This window comes from Kogia breviceps, chromosome 5, assembly GCF_026419965.1.
Source record: "Kogia breviceps isolate mKogBre1 chromosome 5, mKogBre1 haplotype 1, whole genome shotgun sequence".
NCBI lineage: Eukaryota > Metazoa > Chordata > Mammalia > Artiodactyla > Physeteridae > Kogia > Kogia breviceps.
The window spans coordinates 19,541,736-19,556,611 of NC_081314.1; the positions used below are offsets into that span (position 1 = coordinate 19,541,736).

At 40.4% G+C, this 14,876-nt stretch overlaps 1 protein-coding gene across 20 annotated transcripts in view; it reads right to left on the reverse strand.

Moving 5' to 3' along the window:
- Nucleotides 1-1,514: 1,514 nt before the first annotated feature.
- Nucleotides 1,515-14,876, reverse strand: part of CEP63 (centrosomal protein 63) — an 83,524-nt gene continuing 70,162 nt past the window's right edge. For 12 of the 20 annotated variants that reach the window (XM_059064135.2, XM_067033756.1, XM_059064137.2 and 9 more), the window contains 6 exons: nt 11,912-12,026; nt 10,836-11,033; nt 8,813-8,899; nt 4,669-4,874; nt 3,619-3,898; nt 1,515-1,909 (listed from right to left, as the gene is read on the reverse strand). In XM_059064135.2, the coding sequence (XP_058920118.1) occupies nt 1,751-1,909; nt 3,619-3,898; nt 4,669-4,874; nt 8,813-8,899; nt 10,836-11,033; nt 11,912-12,026 (1,045 nt within the window). In that variant the 3' untranslated portion in view covers nt 1,515-1,750. The remainder of the gene's footprint in view (nt 1,910-3,618; nt 3,899-4,668; nt 4,875-8,812; nt 8,900-10,835; nt 11,034-11,911; nt 12,027-14,876) is intronic. The other 8 variants (XM_067033763.1, XM_067033762.1, XM_067033759.1 and 5 more) reach the window with 2 other exon arrangements.

Consider the following 14,876-nt stretch of genomic DNA (forward strand, 5'->3'; position numbering starts at 1 on the left):
CGGAGGCACTGTGGAGAATGAATTAGTGGGGTCAGGAGTTGGAGTTGTCATACCGATTAGGAGGCTCCTGCCAGAATCTAGGTGAGTGACTGGTTGGCAGCTGTGGAGAAGGAGAGAGATGGTTGGACCTGAGATAGGCAGCAGCATGGACAGGACCTCCCGATGGCTTGGATACAGACGTGTGGGTAGGAAGGAATTAAGTATAACTCCTAGCAACTGGCACACGTGATGCTGTCCTGACACGGAATCTAAGCAAGAGGGAGAATCAAGAGTTCTCTCTTGGAAATGTTCAACCTAAGATGCTTATCAGACATTCAAGTGAAGATATTCCACAAGCAGTTCAATATGTAAGGCAGCAGCTCTGGGGAGAGAGGTCAAGATCAGTTCTGAATGCAGGGGTCACTGGCCTACAGATGGTACTAAACGCTCGAAGTTGAATGGAACAGTCTAGGGAAGAGCATGTTGAGTGAGAAAACCCACATCGAAGTCCTAGGCGGGGGGGTGGGGGGGCTTTAGAAGAGGAGAAGCCACAAGAGTAGAATGAGATGGAGTGGCCAGTGGGCAGGAGTGTCAGGTCAGAGAAGCCAGGGGAGGAAGAGGGAGAGGCCAAGTATGTGAAATGATGCACTGGCAACCTCTAGAGCAGGAGAGCAGTTTCACAGCAGGGAGGGAAGTGGGGATGGAGAGGGTTAAGAAGACAATGGGAACAGTCACTGCAGACAATTCTCACCAGAGATATCTGCGTGAAGGGGAGCAAAGGTATGGAGCAGTGGAGAGGGAGGATATGGAACCGAGGTTTGTTTTGCTTTAAAGAAAGGAGAAATAACAGGATGTTTCCATGCTGATGGGAAAGATCCACCGAGAGGGTCAGATCACAGGAGCCCCGTCCTTGGGCGGCAAGAGCCCTACACCTCACCTTCTGGTCTCTAGTTGCACATTCCAGCTCCTCTGCTGGATCTAATCGCATGATGCTCTTGTGCCGGTGTCCTTCAGGGCAACCAAGTTCTAAGTTCTGCTCTTCTCTCTCCTTGCCCTCCTCCTTCTCCGCTCTCCATGGCTTCAAATGCCCCTGCACCTTGAGAGCTCCGTCTCCCCTTTAAAACCTCTCCTCAGAAATGCAGATACCAAGATTTCCCCCGTGTGTCCTCAGGCACCCACACTAACCCAGCCCCAGGCTCCACCCCCACCTCTCTCCTCCCCCTGTGTTTTGAGCAAGAGAAGGCTTCCTGTCAAAGTCCTTCAGCCCCTTTACACACTTCGGCCCAACCTCACACATTACCAGCCCAGTTGGCTAATGAGAAGCAAAGCCAGTACACCAACCTGGATCACGCTGAGTCTGAAATCCATGTTTCCACTACATACAAAGCTACTGCTCTCAAAGCAAGTCCCTATAGTTATAGTTACTTTATTTTCAACATGAATCATAAAATCTTTAATTAGTCTACAGCTATTCACACTTAAGTCAGCATGGGAAAGTATCACTTTACGGTAATAAATACTAACATGACAAAAAGTCTAGCAAAAGTGGTTTATTTACAAGTTATTGCTGGAAAAAGTCCTTCAAACAAACCAGTGCAGTGAAAACACCTTAGAGCTAATATCAGTTTCTCAGATTTCTCATGGCAGCTTTATTAGTACATCTCATTTTTATGGTTTCTATATGTTCAGCCTTTCAGAGAGCCGCTACTTCACGATGACAGAAACTCTTTGGTGTTTATTTTTATTTCCAAGTTTGTGATTTTTTAAGAGGCTACTTTCGGGCTGTGAATTGTTTCACAGTCTTTTCACTCTCTCTTTTTAGTTCTTCAATATGGGCATCCAGGCGCTCTAGAATGTGATGAGACCTCAGTTCCTCCTCTTCCAAAAATCTTGTGGCTATTGAACCAAGAGGAGACAGAGGCAAGGGACACTAGAAGAGAAACACATTTTGACATATATAAGTTATAGTATATTTCTAAGACACATTATTCATGACATTTTCTAACTTGCAATATTAAAAGGTGATTTTTAAAAAAATGCTTTCCTCTGAAAGCATTTGTATATCCTTCTATACCCCAGAAGAGAACTACTTAATGCCTATTATTTGAAACACACTTCTAAAATCTGAATGTTACTTTTGTTTCAAAGCATAGAAAATCTACCTATAATAAATTTGATATCAGTTAAAATCAATATTTTCCTTCTTCCAAATTTTGAGTCCACAGTGCCTTATCTGAAACCACTGGTTTCAGAATTTAGATTTTAGAAAGGTCACATGTACCAAATTCACTCAATCCTCATTTGCAGTATTTTCTATGAAAGTCATCTCAAACACTGAATTAATGAATATTGAAACACTGCTCTTATGGGAAACACACACACACACACACACACACACTTCACATAGACTATAATCCTAACTCCTGAAAAAAACTCATCCAGTAGATTCTATTTTATTTATTTTACAAAAGAGAAAACATGGTTGAGAGTGTTTAGTGACCTGCCCGAGGCCACCCCACTAAAGGGTGCCAGAGTTGGGGTTCAAACCCTGTTCAACGCCAGCATCCTAGCTTCTTGCACTGCACTGTGCTGTCCCCCACGGGCTCCATCCTCTGGGTATCTCAACTCAGCACAAGAGCTGAAACAAGAGGGCAAAGTGCCACCTTGACTGACCTCAGCTGGAAACATGCAAGTCCAGTGACTCAAATTTTGTGCACCTCTGCACATGTTCACGAATGGCTGTGGAAGTGCTCATGAGTACTGCTCAGGGGTTACAAACAGTTTAGTGAGTAGACAAATTCGCAAATACTGACTCATGAGGGGTCAGAGGTAACTCCCATAATCCAACACATTGATATTTCTGAAGTAAAATGCTAAGTGGGATCAATAAAGTCTATACATACTATCATATCAGGTTCAGTTCAGGCCAGGTCAGGTTTCAGTGCCAAGTAAGTTTTGCTGACAAACTTAGGAAGAAAGTTCGTTGTCAGGACTTTTTTGGATTTCAGAATTACATATATTACACATATTTTGACAACTAAAAGAAAACCTTCCCATGGACTTTTTGGCACATTAAAAAGTCAAAAATACTGAACTTTCACAGGTATAGGACCATGGGAGGTTGATGGGAATGAATGGCCAGAGGCGAGTGGTACAGCACAGACGGTAAAAAAAAGATGGTGGAGTGGAGTCCTCACAGCAGCTGCAAGAACAAGGGGCCAGTCCATGTGGAAAGGCAGCCTCTGTCACCTTTCCCTTTCCAACCGCTCCTTTTCTCCTTCCCCACTGTCTATGCCCCAGGACTATCTTGGCAGGCAGAGACAGTCCTTGAACCAATCATCCCAACACAAAATTGACCCTCTCTGAAAAAGGCAGGAATGGAATTTCCCATTCAGGCTAAAAAGAAATGAATACCTATAACTTATGCTATATTTCGTAAGATGCATTTTGAAAAGTAGTCGTGGCCAACGGTGTCTTCACAAGCAAAACCTTAAGACAGAAATAATTGAGGATAACAAAGGCTGCTTAAGAGAGAGAACCAGTAAGGGGGGGTGGGGGGGAATACTGCTCCACCTTAAAATAAAATAAAATCAAACTAAATAAACTTAATAAACTAGTAAGCTCAGCAAGTCTCCATACCGAATATATAAAGTCTTCTTGGTCATTTATACTTTCAGAGACAGTGTCAGAAAAATTGGTTTCATTGGTATCTAGCACTGAAGGCAGAGAGTGAGTTTTGCACAGAAAGTTAGAAGTCAGAGAGATGGTGGAGCAGCAAGGGCTGATTTGATGGCTCGGGGGGCTGAGGCCCCTGGACACAGGCTCTACGCTATCCGACGCTTGTCCTGGCGGAGAATGAAGACCTGCTTTGCAGTGCTCAGCCTTCACCCCATCAGGCTTGCGCTGGCCACTGGTTGGCCTGGATAGCAGATGAGAAAATGAAACAGATAAACATTGTAGCAACTTTCCTCTTTTAAAACATACTTGTTGAAGTTCACTTAAACTCACAGGACCAGGCTAAGAAGGCTGTAATTTACCAAATGAGCAGCCGGCTCCCACCAGATGGTCTTTCCCTCACTCTGGCCCCAATCCCCGATCCCCACCGCCAGGCCCCCCGCCCCGCCACTTACAATACAGCAAGGAAGATAAGCAAGCTGCCAGGGTGACCCCGTGAGGTTGCTGCTTAGGATAGAGGGAAGCACTGTGCAGAGAAGGCCCTTATCTTCATCTGGGGAAGAGGTGGGAGTGGGGGTGAGGGTGTCAGCGAAGGCTCCCGGTAGGAAAATGTGTAAGCCGTACTGTACGAGCTGAAGCCAGGTGGCTTTTCACTGAATGCTGACTTCTTAGGTAACAGTCTATCATTAGTTGACCAAAAACACAAAAGAAGCTTTTTACAAAAAGCCAACTTCTACTTCTTATGGGGCAAGTGGGGCTGGAGAGGTAGCAGGCGGCGTGAGGAGGCTCAGTGGAGCAGGCTGCCATTTACACCTACATCCAGAAGCCTCAATGAAAGTGCTTAGAACCCCTGCACCTCTTAACCTAACAGCTTTACTTGTGCACGGTGTACTTCGGGATTAAACAGAGTCCTTCGACGAAGGTTTAATTTCTGTAAATTGGAAATTATTCTCAGGGAAATGAGAATTTTATTATAAAGATATATATTTTAAATAAACTATGAAGAAATTTTACTTGAACTCCGTGTTCTTGAACTCAGGTACTCTGCTGTGTGTTGGTTTAAAGATCCTGTCATGGTTTTTTTTGCAAATCTGAGTAGAAATCTCCAGCTGAGCTTTGGTATCCGTCAAATCTTTCTGTAGTTGCTGATTTTCAGACACTAATTTATTTAATGCCTCAATATAATTCTCCTGGAGGTCTGCTAGTGAAACCTCTTTTGCCTAATAAAAAAGAATACTAGAGTCACTTAATTTGTACAAGGATAACTTGTAATCTGTGATACTGCTGTTGGAAAATTACTTTCAGCTGTGACTAGTTAATCTATGGCTTTACTCAGGAAAAGTGAAGATTTGGTTTTGGTCCCCTAAAAGAGAAACAACATTCTGTTTCTTACAGTAAATAGGGGTAGAAAATGAGAAGCACAATGGGTTTCCCTGACATGCCAAGGAATATCCAAGGAACTGGAGGAAGGCTGGAACTAGGACAGAAGAAAGCTACAGATGAGAATCAAAAACAGGGAAAAAGAAAGAAAATAGCAGCCATGAATTCTTCCTCAAGCAAGAAAACGTTGAGCTCAGTGAAATAAGTCAGACAGAGAAATCCAGATACTGTACGTTATCACTTAGATGTGGAATCTAAAAAATAAAACAAACAAATGAATATTACAAAACAGAAACAGACTCACAGACACAGAACAAACTAGTGGTTTACCAATGGGGAGAGGGGAGGGGGGAGGGACCAGATAGGGGTAGGGGTTTAAGAGGTACAAATGCATGTATATGTATAAATAAATAACCCACAGGGATATATTGTACAGCACAGGGAATAAAGCCATTATTTTACAATAACTTTAAATGGGCTATAATCTATAAAAATACTGAATCATGTTGTACACTTTAATATAATCTTGTAACTATACTATACAGTTATACAACTATGCTTTAACTTAAAAAAAAAAAGTTACTGATTAAAAAAAAAAAAAAAGGGAAGAGAAGGTTGAATAGCCCCAGAATACCTGTGGAAGAAAATCAAGAGACCTATTTCAAAGAAAGAAATTTGGACATAAGGTTCTGAAAAGGAATTCTGGCTGGCAGGGACAACTTTTAAATAAACAACTCTCTGGTCTTAAAGACTTTTACATAATGTTGGCACCTATTCTGGTATGTGAAATAAATTTGGGCATGATAAGGCAGTATTCAAGGATAAGGTAGGTATGACTATTCTGATCTGGTCTGAATTCTGTGATTATTTATTGTTCTTCAATTCTAGTTGTTTCCTGGTAATATAGAACCTAAAAACACAGAGGTCTGGACCATTTTCTTCTAATGACAAAATATTTTCATTAGCATTCTGAAATATTATGGTTATCTTCTTTGGAATTTAATTTGATGTTTAGCTTGGTCTTTTCTATAAAGAACTTTCTGAAAATAAGCTGGTAAACAGTTGTCTGACAAATAGAATTTACCTAACAAAAAAATAAATCTTAAAATACAACCGTTTAACTATCTGTTCTAGCAGTGACAGTAAGTTACAAAATGCTAAAATCTCAAAAAAAAATTTGCAGGACATAGGAGTTAAACTATAAACTACTGTCATTTTTTTTTTTTTTAACTGTGGTAAATAATTTATCAGAGCTATTGCTTTTACTATTAAGATAATTAGATACTTTTATTAAAAGTTATTTAGCTAAAATATTCATTTGTAAAAGTAATATCACCTTCCTACATGGTAAAATGCAAAATGGCACTTTCTAATAGCTGTTCTTAATACGTACACCACGTTTACACCGTGTTTAATTTCAAAACCAGAGGAAGTATAAACTGCTAACAGGATTCTCACCAGCCAGAGTTTGATGTCTGATGTCATTAAATATACTTTTTAAAAGAAGATAATGTTTACTTTTGCCAGGCAGGCATCTTTTAAATTTTTCTCAAATTTATTATTTTATTATCAACAATTACAGATAAATGAATGTGGAAGGTAATATAAAAAGTGCATAGCAAGCACACACCTTGCTGTGTAAAGAAAGGACATTATCACCACTGTTAGACAGAGGTTTCAGGAGAAATTAAGCTGAACAGATTCTCTGATCATAGTCTGGTTTACGCACCCCTGAGAGTTCCCAACTCTTAAATATGAATAGGTAATCACTGCATAAGATTCTGTCAATCAGCTATTGCCAAATCCTGAGCCTTCTGAAGATTCTGTGGTGCAAATCAGACTGGTTCTTGGTTTTCTCCACCACTAGCTTAGTATTGGGTTTAATCAGGGCATATAAAGTCATTTCCTCCCTCCCTCCCTCCCTCCCTCCCTCCCTCCCTCCTTTCCTCTCTCCCTCCCTCCCTTCTTTCCTTCCATCTTCCCCCTTACAAAATGTTTAGCTGTTGTCTCCTCTCCCACTTTTTCCATCCTTGTAGGTTTGTGCTTTAAAAAAAAAAATCCTTTCATTATAGTTTTAGAGGGATTTGGGGAGGGAACAAGATTAGATGTGCACATTCATCTGCCACCTTAAATGATGGCATAATATTTCCTAGTATAGAAAGTCACAATTAACCATCCCTCTATAGATTAACATTTAGTTTTTTTCAAAATTTTGGATATTGCAAACAACACTGAAATGACCATTTTTATGCCTTTGCTCCTATAGGATGGGTTCTTTGGGAATGCAAACTGATATGACCTTTCTGGAAAACAATGATGATCAAAATCAGAAAAGCACATGACTCAGGACTTTATAGGCTACATGTATTTACATACAGTCTAATGGATATTGCTAAATTGCCCTCTAGAATAGCTATGTCAATTCACTTTCTCATTAACAGAGCACTGAAGAGCCTGTTCCTCTATATCCCTGCCAACACTGGCTATATTGGATTTAAAAAATCACTGTCAAGCCAATAAACAAAAGAATATTCATTTCTTTTGTTTTGATTATTAGAGGGGTGTAACTGCTTTTCATTACAGGATTTTTGCATTACTTCTATGAATTATCTACTTATGTCCTTTACCCATTTTTTTCTACTGGATTCTAATCTTTCTATTATCTTTACAGGAAATCCTTATATATTAATATTTTATATTAACCTCTTATCTGTTAATATATTGTTTTCCTCTAGTCTATTAGTGTTTTTTAATGGGGTCTTTTGTCATCCAGAAATTTTATATTTTTATGTTGTAAAATTCCTTATGATGCAAAATTCTTTACAGTTTTGTGATGCTAAGAGAGTCTTACCCTCTCAAAAGATTATAAAAATGGTCCCCCATATTTTCTTTTAGACATTATTTCAATGTCTTCGTGTAGTTTTTTGCATGTTCTCCCACCCCAGCCTCCATAATCCATGAGTGTGGAACTAAAACTACTTAGGAGCAAATAGGGGCATTGTGTGACCATGAATCTTTGGAGGCACACACTCTCTGGAAATACAGAAAAAAAGAATTTCTACAATCTCTGGACATTTGACCTACATCAAGAAAAGATGGGTCAGAACAGATGGGTCATTTTGAAAATTATAAAGATTTTATAACAAAATAGTTCAAAGAGTATCCACACAGTTTATAATTCACTGTTAGCTGACCATGTTCTCTGGTTTCACAGCAGTTTGTTTACATTTCTTATCTTCCCTACTAGATTACCCTCAATCTTGTAAAGGCAAGAATCTTATCTTAATTCATCTTTGTGTCCATTACATTGTCTACTAAAATACTTTGAACATAAAAGATTCTAGAATATTTGATGAAATGAACTATATCTTGTAAAATATAATTAAAACCAAACTATTTAAAAGATCATATACTTTATAATGAAAAGATATTGTGAATACAATAATTTCAGTAATAATAATAACAGCATCAAACATTTATTGTGTACTTACTAAATGCCAGACACTATGCTAAGCCCTTTACATACATTCTCCCTATTAAGAACACATTATGTATTTTATCACATAAATAATATTTTTTTAAATCTTCCAATTGCTGGAGTGGAGAGTCATATTTTGCTCACTCCCATCACTGTCTTGACTTCTTTTCATTTGAGAAAGTTTTTGCAGAAAGATCGTCTCATAGTTTGATCTTAACTTTCTCTTTGCAATATCAGTATTTACAAAGTGATTTCTTTAAGACTTGGAATGTAGAAAAACTTAAGTTTCTATTTATGTACCTCATGTAAACCCAATTCCAATTTCATCACCATTTCAGAAAGACGATGATTTTCTAACTTGAGTGACTCCAACTGAGCCAAAATCTCCTAAGAAGGGAAAAGCAAAAAACAAATAAATGTAACAAATAAATCAAATGCATCTTATAAAATTTTCCCACAAGTAATTTTCATTAGGCGAGGTCACATTCTTCATTCATATATACAAATACTTTCTGAAAGGTTGTTGAAAAGGTGTTTCAACATGAATTCATATGCATGCAATTAGAATACTATTCTAAGAAGATGAATCAGGCACTGGTAACCCCCAGCACTCCTCTTACTGGCCTCCACCTCCAGCATCATGTGGACTGCACTCCTTCCGCAAGGTAGTAAAACTTACTTTTAGTCCTCATTCTCCTTAGCTTTTCTGCTTAGCCATTCCTACTTGAAAAGATCCCTTCCTTCCCTGCCTTCCTGCTTCCTTTGTGAAAACTACCTGATTTCCTTCCTTATTGCTACTTTTCTTTTTAGCTCCATTCCAACACCTTTTTACCCTAAATGAGTAGATTCCTAAGTTTGGTGCAAGTCTCTCCTCTTCATACTCTATGCCTTCTCGCTATAATACCAAAGCCTCTCAGGGTTTCAAATGCCAACTTCATGCAAAGATTTCCGCAGCTAAATGTCTTACCTTGATTTTAATCTTGAACTCCAGGGCTTCTGTGGAATTGACTACTAGATATTTCCATATGGAAGTCCAGCCTTTTTTTTTTTTTTTTTTTTTTTTGCGGCATGCGGGCCTCTCACTGCTGTGGCCTCTCCCGTCGCGGAGCACAGGCTCCGGACGCGCAGGCCCAGCGGCCATGGCTCACGGGCTTAGTTGCTCCGCGGCATGTGGGACCCTCCCGGACCAGGGCACGAACCCGTGTCCCCCGCATCGGCAGGCGGACTCTCAACCACTGCGCCACCAGGGAAGCCCTGGAAGTCCAGCCTTTATCTCAAACCAGTGTCCCATCTGCCAGCTTGCCTATTTTATGTACCCTTTATACAAATTCATTATCCTCCTCAAACCTGCTCCCTATCTTTTCTGTATTTCACTAAAGAACATCACTTTCTATTCAGTTGCCCAAGCCGGAATCCTGAGTGACATCTTTTCCTTACTCTGTCTAACTCATTCTCCTGGTCCAATCAAATACAAAACCCAGTCAATTTTCTCCAGAATGCATCCATTTCCCTCTGCCTCCCTGGCACAGTGCTCGGGCCACAATCTCGCTGCTGTGACAGCATCCGAGTGGTCTCTTTGCCTCCTCACTTATTCTCCACACGACAACCACAGAGACCTTTTACTCCTGCACAGGGTGGGCAGGCCCTTCAGGAGCAGGTCACTGCTTTCCAGTCTCATCCCTGACCACTCGCCCTGTCTGAACTCTGGTCTGTCAGAGCGAACGTGGCACAGCCTCAATACACACCCTACACACCACAGAAAGGGTGTCTCTTCACTTCTCTCATCTACTCTCACCTCCCACCAATCTCCACTAGACTGCTTGTTAACCAGCCTACCCTTAGCCTGAAGAAGAGGGCTAATAAAAATTTACTGAATTAACTACTATGGAAATTATACTTTTAATAAATTGAATCTTCAAAATCAAACTTCAGGGGCTTCCCTGGTGGCACAGTGGTTGGGAATTTGCCTGCCAATGCAGGGGACATGGGTTCGAGCCCTGGTCCAGGAAGATCCCATATGCCGCAGAGCAACTAAGCTCATGCGCTACAACTACTGAGCCTGAGCTCAAGACCCCGCAAGCCACAACTACTGAGCCCATGTGCCACAACTACTGAAGCCCACACGCCTAGAGCCTGTGCTCTGCAACAAGAGAAGCCACTGCAATGAGAAGCCCGTGCACCGTAACGAGGAGTAGCCCCCGCTCACCACAACTAGAGAAAGCCTGCATGCAGCAACAAAGACCCAACGCAGCCAAAAATAAATAAATTAAAAAAACAAAAAAAACCAAACTTCAAATAAAGAGAATTTTTGTTCTAGTTTCACCTTGTGCTCTACTGCCTTTTCTTCTGCCTTTTGTATCTCTGCTTTGAGTTGCTTCTCCATGTCAGAGGAAGAACTTTTGGTGGAAGCAATAGTGATATCTCGCTGATGTAACTCTCGAGTTAGCTGGGAGATCTCCATCTTCATTCCCTCTAGTACAGAACTGTAACTCTGTTCAGCCTGCAAAATCTGTTCTTTCAACTACAAAGAAATAGAAGGCATTAAAAATTAAGAGGAGACATGTTAGATAGAAAAATATAATAATAAAGTAATTTTTACCTTACCTCAAGACATGAATTTTTCCCTGATTAAATCTGCAGAAAATTAGCAATTTACCAAGCTGCATATCTGTACTGAAGGTCAAGTGGTTATACCCACAATTACCTATTAGATCTCAAAACAGGGAGAGATGCCTTACTCAAATGCTGAGAACCAGTATCAAAGTCGAAGCCACATTATTTAGAGGACAGCACCTGTGACCTTCATTCTTTTTCTAGTTGCAAATCTAAAACTTTTGCTTATATAGTTTCCTGGTCCACAGAAGACAACAGAAAGGCAAGAGGAAGAAAGGGGCTAGAAGTAATCTCAAAGAAGTAATAAAAAATATGAGTCAACAAACAGAACAGCCAGGGCCCACTAACATAGAGACAAACTCTGCGCACTTCAAATGCCAATGAGGATATAACTACCCACAGCACAGAAGAGAATACATATATCATCATCACCACCTCTGGTCAGTAAGAAAATATTAAAGGCCAGCTCATATAATATGTTCATGTGCTTGTGCAAGCGAGAAGGTGCGTAGCTTCTAGAAAACTTTTCATCAAGACACATTTAAAATAACGTTGTAGAGTTCAAAGGGGCAGGCTTCAACCATCTTGAAAACACTTACACGGCATCCCTGGGGATGACACAGAAAGATTCTCCGAAGCACCTTCCAGGTACTCTCTACTCATGAGCATCAAATGGCCTCTGGGTTACACTTTTCTCTCATTAAAAATAATTCCTGTAACCTCTCAACCCACAGCTCAGTCCATAAACACAAAGGGCTTTGCGATCCCAGGCATGCGGACCTTTACCTTCTTAATCTCAGCCCTGTACTCATTGTTATGCACTTCCATCTTCTTCAGTTCTTCATATTTTTCCATTAGCTCTTGGCTCAGCTGTTTACATGTTGTACTCACAGATTCCAAGCTGTGTGACAAAATTCAGGTCACATATTTAAAATAAAACAAAACCTTGAAACCGACAAATTGAGTTACCTAACCTACCTTCTTGATGTCCAAGAAATACCCTTAAACATCACCTCCCACCCCAAAATAAAACTTATTTCCGATTTCCTTATCACTGCAGGCAGCTAAATCCAATTCACACTTCTGGAGATACTTTTGAGTTCTGTGTTTACCTATATTCTTTCTCTCTGCTTAGAATATTACTGGGTACAAAATTCTAAAGATTATAGCAACTTAGGTAGTTTTTTTCTCTCTAGTTGTACAGGAGATGCATCATAATCTCAGTCTTCACCAACTTAATTACAATCCCATCCTACACACAGCTGCCAAAAGAATCTTCTTCAAAGAGTTTCTAACTTGTCATCCTTACTTAAGAATCAATCACTCATCAGATACAAGAACCCCAGGGGCACCATACCTCTCTTATCTCACAGCTCCTATCTACTAATAAAGTCTTTTTGCCACTAAATTGTTAGTCTTTACTGTCTGCCACGTGCCATTTGCTAAGCCTGACTTCTTGTCTCTTCACACACCATCCCCTTGACCACACAGCACCTTCCCCTCCTACCAGGCAATGGATAGTCAACACCCTTTCAAGAATCAGATCAACATTTACCTGGATAGAGCCACACTGACGCTCATTCCTTACTTACCTTAAAAACAGTCTATTTTCAATTGTTGGAGCTTGAATGTAGACATTTTCTAGAATTTGCATTTTAAATTGCTCTTAGGTCCTTTAATGTGCATATTATGTTTCTTGAACTACAAATTCTATGATTAAAATAATGTCTTTTACTTCTTACCTCCCTCTAACCTTGCCCACCATACCCTTATGCCCTGCATCATTTGGTTCCAGACTGTTCAATACAGGCTTAATAACTATCTACGTTGTTTCACCCACCCAGCCAACTTACCAGATAAGCTATCATTCAAAAATACCATCTCTACAATACAACAACACAAAAACAACCACTTAAATTCCTCCAGTTCCTGTTTCAGGGAATATTCTGTTCAAAGTGAACAACACGGGCTTCCCTGGTGGCGCAGTGGTTGAGAGTCCGCCTGCCGATGCAGGGGACACGGGTTCGTGCCCCGGTCCGGGAAGATCCCACATGCCGCAGAGCAGCTGGGCCCGTGAGCCATGGCCGCTGAGCCTGCGCGTCCGGAGCCTGTGCTCCGCAACGGGAGAGGCCACAACAGTGAGAGGCCCGCGTACCACAAAAAAAAAAAAAAAAAAAAAAAGTGAACAACACAAATAAGCTGACTAAAAGGGTTCATTTTTCTACTTGCCTTTTGATACCGAAAAATAATTTTGAAGTCTTTGTTTTATTACTGAACACTGGTATTTGTATCCATTTATTCCAACTTTACCTATTTCTAAAAATCCTAGAATGCTTATTTATTTGGTACTTAGAATGTGAGTACAGTGTGTCAAACACTGAGGTAGAGAGAGAAGAAAATCAGGTAAACTTGTCCTACCTACAGACGGGAAAATTGGGGCATAAAGAGACTAAAGTGTCCCAGGTCACAATGCAAGAGGCAGTGGGTCAGAAACAAGAGGCAAGCCTTCACAGCCTGCTGAGAGCACAGCAAAACATGTAAAAGGTCACTAAAAAGTCAATCGATGGAAAATCAGGATAAAAAATGTAAATATTGGGCTTCCCTGGTGGCGCAGTGGTTGAGAGTCTGCCTGCCGATGCAGGGGACACGGGTTCGTGCCCCGGTCCGGGAAGATCCCACATGCCGCAGAGCGGCTGGGCCCGTGAGCCATGGCCGCTGAGCCTGCGCGTCCGGCGCCTGTGCTCCGCAACGGGAGAGGCCACAGCAGTGAGAGGCCCGTGTACCGCCAAAAAAAAAAAAAAAATGTAAATATTAGTTCTAATGTCAATAAGAATACTAAGCTTTCATTTGTATGCAAATATACCTCAGTAATGACAACTAAGAATATCTTAAGTATTCCAAGGTGAGAAAGAAATAAAGCAAAAACTCTGTGTGTATATGCATGTATATTTAATGTATAAAGAAAACATTTAGTGGTTTGCAAAAACAGAAATAAAAGATATATTACTTAAAGATAGGACAAAAATTTATTACTGTACTTAAAAGGGTAAAATGGCAATTTTATGGTTTTCTGTTTGCCTTAAGGCAAACAGTTTATTTATTGTATTTTTATCTTCTACACAGCAGAAAATACTACTGTACAAATGACCATGATTTACGTTTAAAACAAAATATCAAACTCTTCTCAATCAGAAAGTTCAGCGGGATGATAAAAAAAAGTTCACAGTATGGTGATACAAGTGAGCTGGGCATGGTATAGCATAAGTCAGGATTCAATCAACACACAAGGAAATATCAACAGCATTTCAGCACAGAAGGAAGGAGTACCATGTGTCCAGGGAGATCTCCCCAAGAGCAGCTCCAGTGATGTGGCTGGTAGAGGGGAAAGGCTGCCTAACTGAAGGCCTTCTGCACAGGAGAAATGTGAAGATGTATAGTCAGTCAATAGAGACACCTCTTTTGAAGAATTTGGTTTTAAAGGACAGCAGAGAAACACAGAAGTAACTTGACAGGGGTATAGAGTTAAAGGAGGATTTTCATTTTTTCCCCAAGATGAGGAATATTAAAATATATTTTATACTAGTGGAAATGATTTAGCAGAGATTAAAAACTTGATGATGTAAAAGAGAAAAGGAGAAGCTATAGAATCAGTATGTAAGTGGAGTCTTAGGAGCACAGACGTCATCCATTGATTCATTCACTCTAACAGATTAAGGACACACACAGATTGCAGGCTGACTGGTAGGTTTGG